This window comes from Elephantulus edwardii, unplaced genomic scaffold (assembly GCF_000299155.1).
Source record: "Elephantulus edwardii isolate Elephantulus edwardi_28Jun2011 unplaced genomic scaffold, EleEdw1.0 scaffold00033, whole genome shotgun sequence".
NCBI classification, from domain to species: Eukaryota; Metazoa; Chordata; class Mammalia; order Macroscelidea; family Macroscelididae; genus Elephantulus; species Elephantulus edwardii.
This window is the reverse complement of record NW_006399783.1, coordinates 6,169,740-6,182,165: the sequence shown is the minus strand read 5'-3', so window position 1 is coordinate 6,182,165 and position 12,426 is coordinate 6,169,740. Positions and strand designations below refer to the sequence as shown.

At 41.8% G+C, this 12,426-nt stretch overlaps 1 protein-coding gene across 2 annotated transcripts in view; it reads right to left on the bottom strand.

Moving 5' to 3' along the window:
* WWC1 (WW and C2 domain containing 1) overlaps window positions 1-12,426 on the bottom strand; it is a 203,259-nt gene that overhangs the window by 79,872 nt on the left and 110,961 nt on the right. For both annotated transcript variants that reach the window (XM_006884327.1, XM_006884328.1), the window contains exons 3-4: window positions 9,874-10,077; window positions 617-693 (exon numbers count right to left, since the gene is read on the bottom strand). In XM_006884327.1, the coding sequence (XP_006884389.1) occupies window positions 617-693; window positions 9,874-10,077 (281 nt within the window). The remainder of the gene's footprint in view (window positions 1-616; window positions 694-9,873; window positions 10,078-12,426) is intronic.

Here is a 12,426-nt window from a genome sequence, read left to right as displayed (position 1 = left end):
GAGAAACAGTACAATAACTTTAGACGCTAGACATGGTCTAGGAAGCACTTTCCCAAAGAGGACTCATGACCCAGATCCAGATTACAGTAATGATTTTGTTTGGCCTGTCCAGTGTTACTTTTGGCAAATAATTATTTGCTAGAAATTAAATATTGAGAGATTTCATATAATAAGCCCACATACACAGCTGCTTTCTTTAAAAAAAAATAATCTGAAAATCTGGCCACACTGAGTTCACATTCCAGCATGACCATAAGAGTCCAGAGCTGAATTCAACTACCCTTTCAGATAGTGCACCTCTCTCTAGGTTACACAGACCCCACTACTCCTGCTTCCTCATACCCAGGCCACTTCCTCCAATTGTTTTCTTTGTAGACCTCTGAATTTGTGACATTTACCTGGCATTTAACGAAACAAGATCCAAATTACTGATAATACACTACTGCTTATGCAATTATAACTGCTATTAATATTGCCACTACTGTTAATATTTAAGGCTTTATCATCAGCACTGGATGCCATGTGCCGTCAAAGGAGCTACTGTGACCTTCTGGTGGGCTAGTGGCCCAAGACTGCCTCGGTGACCCCATCAATGGTACTGCTGAAGAGGACATACCCGGGACTTCGCAGTGGCGATTTCAGCTTTCAGGATTTCAGGATCATACTTAGAACTGGACGATGAACCAGACACCACTGCATTGAGAAAGGGGGCGGGGGGAGGTTTCATTAGAGTAGAAGAAACACACGTTGTCAAAGTTGGTTTATTTTACTATTTAAACAAGTCCAGGAGGTATTGGTTGTGAGCGAAGGGCAATGTTATACAAATATGGTAAATGACTCAAATAGAGACTCTACAAAGCATGTCATTTAAAACTACAGTGCAGGCAGAGGGAGGGGTGGGTAAAGGCAATGGGAAAGAGCCACTGTGAAATATATGAACTTTGTAAACAAACTAGTACAAAATAAAATTTTATTTCAAAAAATAGGGTGAAGAAAATTTAACAAGGGAAAATTGTTCTAAACATATTTTCTTAAAAAAAAATTTTTTTTTTTAATGCTTTGGTGGCCCAGTGGGTAGGGAGTTATGCTTCCAACCCAAAGATCAGAGGTTCAAATCTACCAACTGTTTTGAGGGGGAAGCATGGGCAATTTCCTCCTGTGTGATTTATAGTCACTGAAAAACTTGCTGGAAGATCACCTATGAGACAGTTCTGACTTGAGGGAAATGAATTGGTTTCCGATTTTTTTATTAAATTGTTGTTGGGAACATACACAGTAAAAATACCCACCAAGTTTCTGCATATACAGTTTAGTGCCGAGGGTTAGATTCAAGTGTGCAATCACTCTTGCTATCCTTTGCTGAGTTGTTCCTCTCCCATTAACGTAACCTTTCTTCACATAAGCCTTGGGTTCTTATTTAACCTTCCGAGCTGTTGTTGGAAATCTGATTCCAGTTAGGCTGATTTCAAAAGAGTATAATGATCATGGCAGATATCCTTTACCGCTGCTATTAACTGCCACCGAGTTGGCACCAACTTATACACAGAGTAAAACTCTGCCGGATCCTGTGCCGTCTTCACCATCTCTATTGTGCTTAAAACCACTGTTGCAGGGTCTTCCTTTCCCCGCTGCCTCTCTCTCTCTACCATGGTGTCTTTCAACAGTGACTGGGCACTTGTGCTAACATGTCCAAAGTATGTGAGACAAAGTCTTGCCACCCTTGCTTCTAAGGAACTGCATTTCCAAGAAAGATTTGTTCGTGACTTTGGTAGTCCCTGGTAGATTCACTATCATTCACCAACACCACGACGCAAAGGCATCAATTCTTCAGTCTACCTCTCCATCATCAAACTTTCTCATGCATGTGAAGCAACTGAAGACACTATGTCTCAGATCAGGCATATCTTAGTCCTCATAAAGTGACATTCTTACTCTCTAGCACTTTAAAAGGCCCTTTGCAGGAGAGGTGACCAAAGCAATGCATGTTTTTTGCTTTTGACTGTTGTGTCTATAGACACTGGCTGTGAGTCCAAGTTAAATGATCCTTGACAAATTCAAAGTTTTCTCCATTTACTATGATGTTTTTTTAGTCCAGTTGTAAGAATTTTTGTCATCTTAAAGTTGAGGTAGAATTAATAAAAAAGGATATAGTCTTTAAGCCTCATCAGTTAAGTTATTAATGTTTTCTGCAATCATGATGGTGCCATCTGTACATTGCAGGTTGTTAATAAGTTTTCCTCCAAATCACATATGCCATTTTCTTCTTTATAGACTCTAGGTTTATGGATTAAATGTTCAACAAACAGAATTAATAAAGATGATGAAAGGATACAACTCCAGTGCACACCTTTCCTAACTTTAAACTGTGCAGTATTCCCTTGTTCTGTTGAAATGACTGCATCTTTGTTAGTTGAATCATGTATCTCACACAGTGCTAACCAAAATGTCAGCATTTATTTTAAAAATTAACTTACTGAACTAAAAAAAAAAAAAGAAGGACTTTAAGATTTATAAAATGAATACAAACACATGAAAGGCTCTGCCAACAGTGAATTCAGACTTCTAACCTCAGGTACTATAAGAGAATAAATTTTTTGTTTTACAACAGGCACGTGTAGTCATGTGTTACTGTAGCCTTGGGTCACTAACACACTCATTACTGACTTATGTTTGTTGTTTCTGTTGTTAGATGCTATTGAGTCGAGTGCAACTCCTAGTGACCCTATGAACAACGGATTTGAGCCCGGTCCTAGCCTGTGCCATCCTCACCATATCTGACATCCTCAAGCCCACTGCTGCAGTCACTGCATGTCAGTAAGTTTACTTAATCTTTCTGAGGCTGTTTCCTCCTCTGTGAAATGAAGACTATAGTGTCTACCTCACTCTGCCTCATTATGGAATGCACAAGTGACAATGCTTGTAACTGTATGCAGTAAGTGCTCAAAATGTGTCAGCTACTATCACCTGTCAGGGACAAGTGCCAAGCATCATAGAAGCAAAGATATTTAAAACATTTATCTTTTCCTCCAGTTCAGAGATGAACAAGTTTATGTGTGATAGGAGAGTGAAACATAAAAGCATTATTTAAAGTGGGCTAATCAGGATGTGAGAAAGTACAGTCTCACAGGGGGTTCTCTGTAGAAGGAAACATTTGAAATGGGTCGTAACAGGTAAGTAGGAGTTTGCCAGATGAATGACAGTTAAGACTGAAGCACCAGCATGTGTAAAAAAGGACTATTTGTTCTTTCCAAGAACAGAGAATTTTTTCAGTATTAAGAATTTGAGAAAGAAGTGCAGAATGAAAGAAACCAATGTAATGACAGGTCAGATAAATGTGACACTTAACGACCTGGGACTAAATGTTGGGCTGTGCAAGTGCTGTGAGTTTTAGTTTGTCTTAGTTTCCCAGGGCTGCTATAACAAAATACCCCACAGAGGATGGCTTTAAAGAAAAGACAGTTATTCTCTTATAGTTCTAGAGACTAGAAGTCCAAATTAAGGTACTGGCTGTGTTGATTCCTTCTGCAGGCCTCAGTCCTGGTTTCTAGTGGCTGCCAGTAATGGTTGACATTTTTTTGCTTCTCGACAAATCTTCATACACACAAACACACCTGGTGTGTGACTCTGTTTACATGTATGTTCTTCTCTTTCATGAAATACCAGTAAGAAGGGATCAGGATCCTACCAGGGTACTGTTGCTGATAAAGGTCTTCGAGTCAGAACCAACTCACAGACCCTTCAAGTTTTTAGAATCTATAAACTACATGGGAAGAAACTGCCTTTCTCCCTCAGAGCAGCTTGCAGATTTGAACCACCTACCTTTGGGTTCACAACTCCTTAACCATTAGGCCACTAGAGCTCCCACTATTAGGTATAGCCTTGCTTAACTTAACCCATAAGAAAACAAAGATTCTATTCCCAAAGTCGCATTCATAGGTGCAGGGGTTAAAACTTCAACATAGTTCTCAAGAGGAAACTATTCAAACCATAACATAGTTGGCCCCTAGGGTGGTCAGCTGACAGCCCATTTCTTCTCTCAAGCCCATTTAATCTGAAATTTTCCATCTGAATAGGATGCTAAAGACTGCCTTATCTACTTTTTTGCAACAGTTTAAAATTTTTATTTTTATTAACTAACATCATAAGACAATGCATTTTGCTTTTACATAAAGAGAAATCTTTATTCTGCCCTCTGCCATTGCATTGGCAGATTCATGACGACTCAAGTATGTCAGGGTAGAGCTATGCTCCATGCTCCACTGAGTTTACAGCGGTTGATTTGTCAGAGGTACATTATATATGAGTACCATTTAAGTGCTCAACATAGTATAAGATTTGCTTTAAAAAAGAACACTCCCCAGCTTCTGCCTCATATCTCATCCTATAAAGGGGAACTTCTTACAACTTGTTCAGCCAATTTCCAGAGTGCCTCTCTCTGTGGCTCTAATAACATTTGCTTTTTTCTGCTTCTTGATATTTTCACTTGTTGGCATTATTTACTCATCCTTCTCAGGAGGATAAGGACTCAGCTTCCCTTTCTTCCCCAGCTCTTATGCTACACACTTCATCTTTCTGTCCTCCATCCTTTTGAGATATGTTGCATCATTTTGTTGGGAGTAATAGTGCTTTCATTATTTCAACTCTGTAAATACTATGAGTTGCAGGTGACTCAATGGCACATAACAACAACAACAACAATAAAATACTATTTGGTGCAAAGTTAAGAGTTCATTTTTATCATTTTTCCATTCCAGCTTACTTTTCTTCTTTCCTCTAGAATGAATAACTGTCACTTTTATTTGCTTGATTTCTACTAACTTATCATAAATTCAACTGTATCTCCTCTCATGTAGACTAGCCTGGTAGGGTTCCTGGAGGTTTGGACTGGGGCTTTTGGATTAATTTCACAAGGGTTTCCAACGACTTCTGCTTGAGTTGGCTGCCCTCACACACCACGACTGCACGGTGATTCCCCCTTCACATTATTCCAGGCATTTTCACCGCTCCCTCTTCTCTCCTGCGTATCATGTATTCTTTTTGTTCTACCCTTCATGTTAGTAGAACATAACTTTGACTAGCTTCCAAGGAAAAGAATCATAAAGGAAATAAACTTTTGAAATCTTGTATTTCTAGAAAAACAAATCTTCATTCACTCAACCCTAACCAATTACCTACCTTTAGGTCTACTCCAATTTATGTTGATCTAGGTGTCAGAGTTTGCTTGGCTCCACAGTCAACACTCTCGGCACCAGTAGCCAGTAAATTAAAAGGTGCATTGCCATGGGAAAGTCTGCTGTTAGGCACCTCTCCAAAGTACTGAAGAGCAATGGTGTCTCTCTGGAGACTAAGGTGCATCTGATACAGGCCATGGTCTTTGCAATCACTTGTTATGCATCAGAGAGTTGGACAATGACCAAGGAGGATAGAAGGAGAACTGATGCCTTTGAGCTGTGGTGCTGGAGAAGAGCATTGAGAGTACCATGGACTGCTAGGAAAACAAACAGATTCATCCTGGAAAGGGTTAAACTGGGTGGCTCCTTGGAGGCAAGGATTCTGAGGCTCTGTCTAACATACTTTGGACATGTTGTGAGGAGAGACCTGTCCTTGGAGAAGGACATCATGCTTGGGAGGGTGGAGGGACAGCGCAGGAGGGGAAGGCCCTCTATGAGGTGGATTGATTCAGTGACTCGGATAATCATGATGGGAGTGTCAGAGACAGTGCGATATTGGCACAGGATAGAGCTGAGTTTAGGGCTGTTGTACACAGGGTCTCTATGAGTTGCAAATGACTTGACGGCACATAACAACAGTTGCCAGAGTAGAGCTATGCTCTGCTGAGCTTACAATGGTTGATATGTTACAAGTAAATCACCAGGACTTTCTTGTGAGGTACTTCTGAGTTAACACACATGTCCAACTTTTCAGTTAGTTTGATAAATATTTAACAATACCCTGGGCACTTATTAGACCCTCTTGTTGTCCTCATGTACCATTACGTCTAAACTGACTCACAGCTGACCCTCCAGCGAGTTTTCAGAAATTGTAAATCAAATGAGAGAAGAATGCCCTTCTTTCTCCAGCAACGCAGCGGGTGGATCTGAACCACATGCCTCTGTTGGCAGTGCAGCTCCTTTACACTAAGTCACCAAAGTTCTCTATTTGGCCCTTTAGGTACCTTTTATGGATATAGGTTTCTAGGTGGGAAAAACTTTCCCATAAAATGCTGAAGGTTTCCGTATTACTGTCGAGATACTCATAACTATTCTGAGCCTTGGTAATTTTTGTGTGTGACCTGGTTTATCTTTCTGGAAGCTTTTAGGATCTTGCACTGTGCCCAGTGTTTGAAATTTCACAACAGGCTGTGGTGTGAGTCTGGGTTCATCTATTGTGTTATGCTCGCTGTGAGCTCTTCTGTGCTGAATACCGACCTTCAGTTCAGGGAAACAGCTCTGCATTTTCTCATTGATGGTTCTCTCCTCTCTGTGCCCTTGGTTCTGTTTTCCTGGAACTTGTATTCTTCAAAGAGTAGACTTTCTAACCTGGTCTTCTCATTTTCTATCTCCTTTTCTGTCTCATTGTACCTTTTTATCATACCTTTTTTTGGAAGCTTTTCTCCATTCTCTCGTCCAAGTTTTCCATGTTATTTTACTCATACCATCTTCCTTAATTTTCCAGGGGTTCTCTTTTATTCTCTGAAGGTTCCCATATTCATCCATTAGGGTACTTGGTGCATAGTAAGCCTTCAATAAATAATTGTTCAAAATGGTGATAAAATGCACCACACCCAAGACCATCAATGTGTTCACCACAGTCTGTGGACTTGCTTACTTGGCCTGTGTCACAGCTTTAATTTTCCTTTCTTCTGCTCCTTTCCCCAACCCCTTGATCTTTTATGGAATTAAGCAAGCACAATACCACCTTACCTCTAAATATTTAAGCATTTAGGTACATTCTTTGACAGAACCACAACACCATAATCACTCCTAAGAAAAATCTTTATTGTCTGGCAGAGTATCCCACCCTCATCCCCCTTCATCAGGCAGGATCTAGTTTAGGTACAAACAAAACACAAAATAATTTAGTTGTTGTGCCTCCCTGGACTTTACATCTACAACAGTTCCTTTTGGTCTTATATTATTGATTTTTTGCAAAACCAAGTCAATTATCTTACAGATAATTTTAAATAAAATTTTTATTTTATACTGGTTTACTTATAAAGTTTTTATACATTGTTTTTCACACTAGATCTTTCCCTTCCCCCCCCCCCATCAAATTGTGTGGCCCTGTGATTAACTGTCCTCCCAATCCTCCCATTCTTACCCCTCTGCTCCCATCCTCCTGCTCCCCTTGGATCCTCACACATGTTTGACAATTACGGTCTTATACAGTATTTCTTCTTATGGGACTGAGTTAGTTCACTAAGCATTATGCTCTCCAATCCCACCAAAGTTAGGTATAATTTACAAAATTACAGTTCCTGAGTGCTGTGTACCATTTCTTCGGGTGGATGAATGTAACTTAATTTCTCAAGCCATTCGATTGTGGTTAGACATTTGGACTGTTTCCATGTTCTTGCGATGGTGAATAATGGTTCTATCAACATTAGTGTGCAAGTCTCTGTGCCTCACTTCTCATTTTCTTGGGGTATATTCCATGCAGTGGACTAGCTGGGTCATACAGAATTTCTACATTCAGCTCTTTGAGTAAATACCAAATGGCCTCCCAGAGTGGCTGTACAATTTTACAATCCCACCAACAACTGGTGGTACTAATTTTTACCACCTCCATGAGGAAGTGACTTCAGACTTCACAAAGTTGGGGTTGGATTTTTTTTTAAAAAAAAAAAAACTTTGAAATGAGTAGATTATTTATGGGCTTATACTTTAAACTCTTATAACTATTCTGTTTGTAAGAACAGCAAGATTTGTGAAAAGCACTGATTTCTGGCACTTTTTTTGACTGTGGGACCAAAAAACAACCCCCAAAACTTTGCTGGTGAGCTGATTCCTGTTTACAGTGACCCCGCAGGACAGAAAAGAACTGTCCCACAGTCCCAAGGCTGTAGATCTTTATGGAAACCAATTGTTCTTATGGAGAAGTTTGAATACCTGACCTTTTCATTGGCAGCCAAGTGCTTAATCACTGCAACACCAGGGATCCCTTATAAGACTTTCTCAAAAACAAAAAATACCCCAAATACAAAAAAATTCATTACCATCGAGTTGGATCGGACCCTAGCTGACCCTGCATTCTATTTCCAAGGCTGTAATTCATGGAAGGAGATCGCCCACCCTCCTGGTGAGCCGCTGACGGATCCTAACTGCCAGAGAGCATCAGCCTACAGGTTCATAGCACAACTCCCTCGAGAGTAAACCACCGGAGCCCCCTTATGGGCCTTTAGAAAAGGGGGGAGACAAAAATCACTCAAAACATTCTCTTTCTCTGAACCTGAGTATCAAGAGATCACAATCTCTCTCCTTTAAGGCCATGGTAAGGATTAGGGCTAACGCCCTCATGGCAGTTCCTGGAACACTGTTAGACCCACAGAAGCAGTCAAGGAATGCAATCTGGCTTTTTCTCTGTACTCTCTGGAATGACGGAGGTTATCAAAAGGGCAAAGTAGGGTTAGTGAGCAACTCAACAGGGTTTGCCCTCGTCCTCCTTGATGACTGATCTTCTCAAAGTGAGGGCCACACAGAGGATGCGTCAATTGGCTCAAGCTACAGCCACCCTCAGGGTGTTGTGTGATGCCGGCCCCTGGCCCTCAGTGAAAACTGATGGGTGGATAGAGAACTGAACTTGCATCTTAGTACTACCATTTGCCAGCTTTAAGACTCTGGCCAAGTGATTAATCTTCTTTAAAGCTCAGTGTCATTATCTGTAAAACTCAGCTTAATGCTTTTGGAACTGACTCACAGCAGACCCTCCAGCAGGTTTTGGGAGGCTGTAAACCACACATCTTGGATTTTCCTTATAGAACTGTTAGAAAGGTTCAAAGATATATGTAGAGCCTAGCAGTGTGCCTGATGCATGGTAAGAATTCAACAAATGCAGGAAGGACTGGTTATTAGAAATGATTGTGAAAGACTGAAAAACCTGAACGCATTTGACAAGGATGGTGTGCACAATGACATTTGACAGCACTACAGTGCACTGAGAATGAAGGACTGGGAACTCTGGCAAATTGGTTCTCATCCTGTGGATACAAGTATAAACATGGAAGTTTATATGCTAGTGGAAGAAATGCTGTAAAATAAAAGATGTTTATGGCACAAGCATGGGAGGCGGGAGGGAGGCTAGCACTGGGGACGGGAAGGTTTTGATAGAGTTGTCAGAAGAAGGTTTCTCACAGGAGATGACAGCAGGAAGACAGCTGGGAGTGGGAAGGAGCCAGTCACACAAACTCACTGACAGAGAGGCATTCGAGGAAGAGAGACCAGCAAGCAGAGAGGCTCTAGGGTGTAAAAGAGTGGGGTATACCAGAAGGGCAGGTTGAGGGCTCAAAGTGTCAGGAGTCCAGGGCATGAGACCACCCTGAGACAAGGCAGGGGCAGTGGGCAGTGGAAACACAGGCTTGTGCAGACCATCGGAAAAAAAGCAACAGAAGCCAGTGAAACGCTCTAAATGAGAGGCTGTGTGAAATGTTTAGCATTCTGAGCTGATCTCAAATCAAATCAGAATGGCAAATTATCGCAGGGCACAGGTAGAAGCAAGAACAACACTGGAGAGGATGGTGGGTGAAGCAGGATTGGAGATAGGGAGAAAACAGGCAAGTGTGAGAAGTCCTAAGAGAGGGCACTGGCAGGACTCAGGCAACCACACTGCTCCCTGCAGGAAGTGGTGGGAGGGGAACTGGCAAGGGAAGGTACTCACAGCTGACCTGGGAGCCCAGTTTGTGCTCCCAGACGGCGTGCAGCTGCTGGTACTCCTGCTGAGCCAGCTCCAGGCGCTGCTGCTTCACTTGGTAGATCTCCTTTTGGGCACTCAGCGCCTCCTGGGCCACCACCAGGTAATCCTTCAGCATGTGCTCCTGCTCCCGCCGCCACTGCACTCGAGGATCCTCAATCTGAGTGGTTTCTGAAACAGACCCCACCGACCCTCGGTCAGGACTCAGCAGTGTCTGTCAGGTTGGTGATGTGTGGAATCCAGTACCTGTCAACTGCTCCAAGGGAGAAAGATGAGGCAGTTTCTTCCTGTAAAGGCTGATGGGTTCGGAAATCCTATGGGGAAGTTCTCCTCTCTCCATCAGGGTTGCTCTGAGTTATAAGCAATGCTGACGGGCCCACAAAACTGCTCCCCGTGAGGAAAGCACTACACCTAGTCAATCAAACACAGCTGAGGAAGGTTTGCAAGAGAAGGACAAATGAAACCAATAACCATCATGGTCGAGTTGAGTCTGACTCCCAGCAACCTTGTACCAGGCTTCCAAGGCCTGAGAATTCGTTCCTGGGGGAGAATGCCCATCTTCCCTGGAGCTGCTGGTGAACACCACCACCAAGTTCCGGGTTAGTGATGCGATTATAACACACTTTACCACCAGGGCTCCTTAAAGACAAAGAAATAAGTCATTAAATAAAAGAATGGAATATTATTATTCAGACAGGAAAAAAAGATGAGATCCTGACACATGTAACAGGTTGGACAATAATTAGGTTGTTTATTATTAGGTATCACCGAGTGGAGTATGACTCATACAGACCCTATCTGAACCCTGGCCTACCCTGTGCTGTACTCACAATCTCCGACACACTAGAGCCCATCACTGCTGTCACCATGTCAATCCATCTTGCTGAGGGACTTCCTTTCTTTTGCTGGCTCTCCACTTTCCCCATTATGATGTTCTTTTCCAAGGAAGAGCCTCTCTTATCAGCATGCCCAAAGTACGTTGAGTCAGAGCTTTGCCACTTTCCCCAGGACACATCTATTTGTTCTTTTGCAATTCCATGGGATATTCAGTGCTCTTCTCCAACATCGCATCTCAAAAGCAACAACTGATTTTTTTGACCTCTTTATTCTTTGTCCAGCTTTCTCACACACAGCAAGGGTTTGGAAAGACAATAACCTGAATCAAGTATGCTTTAGTCTTTAAAATGACACCACTTCTCCTTGGGAATTTGGAGAGGTCCCTGGCAGCACACTTGCCCAGTACAATATATGTCCTGATCTCCTGACTGCTGGTACCAAGGATACTGATTGTGGATTCAAGTATGATGAAATCATTGACAATTTCAATCTTTTCTCCATCTATCATGATGTTGCTTATTGGTTCAACGGTAAGGATTGCATATACTGAAATTTAACATGGGAGTAGTTTATGGCCCCTCAGTTCCTAATTTAAGAAATTTTATCCACAGATGAACCCTGAAAAGATTATTTTCAAATGAAATAAGTCAGACACAACTGGACAAATAGGATTCCACTAGTAACACTATGATATGCTGGACTCAAGTATTCAGGGTGCTTTTCAGAAGCAAAGATGGTAAAACTCAGTTTCACACACTTGGGGGGCATGTTGTCAAGGAGGGGAAATTCCTTAGAAAAAGATTACACGCTAGTGAAAGTAGAGGACCAGCGAAAAGGAGAAAGGCCCTGATGTGAAGGTTCACACAGAGGCTTTCACAATGGACTGGAGTAGGGTGGAGGTTATGTGGATGGGGCAGAAACAACAACTTACAGGGAGTATCTAAAGTACGCAAATGCACAGAAACAGGAAGGAGTGTAAAGACTCTTTGGGAAAGGAAGAATGGGGCATTACTGCTAACGGGTTCTGAGTGTCTGATGATAAAAAAAGTTCCAGAAAGAAATAGTGGTAAAATTATACATGTTAGTATAATTAATTTACTGAATTGTACACTTAGAATGGTTGATTTGTGTGTGTGAGGCACAGTCTACATAATAAGGGTCAAACAAACAAACACAAAAAAAAAGACAGAAGAGCGTCCCTAAAGCTTGGCTGTGGGACAGCTGCTGCGGGGTTCCATCTCCCGCCAGCAGGTGCGGAGTCCCCAATTTTGGCAAACACTTTATAGTCTAAATCAACACAGACAGATGGATGGACAAACAGATAAGCATTACATACACACTCCGCCCACACTGCAGTGCTGGTTCTCAACCTGGTTGCTCACTGGAATTACCCTAGAGATTTCAACTTAATTGGCCTACTGTCTGATCTGGGCCACTGCTTATTTTAAAAACAGCTTCATTAAGATACAGTTTAAAGAAGAGAAAATATATTCATGTAAAGTGAATGTATACTTTGGTAGGTCTGACAAGTGCATATGCCCTAACTCACTACTGTGATAGGAAAAGCAGCTCCTATCTGGTTTTATAACAATAACTTTAGAAGAACACAGTTTTTAATACAATAAAACCTAATTATCATTTTTCCTTGCGTTTTCCCTTAAAAATCTTTGCTTTGCTCTTAAA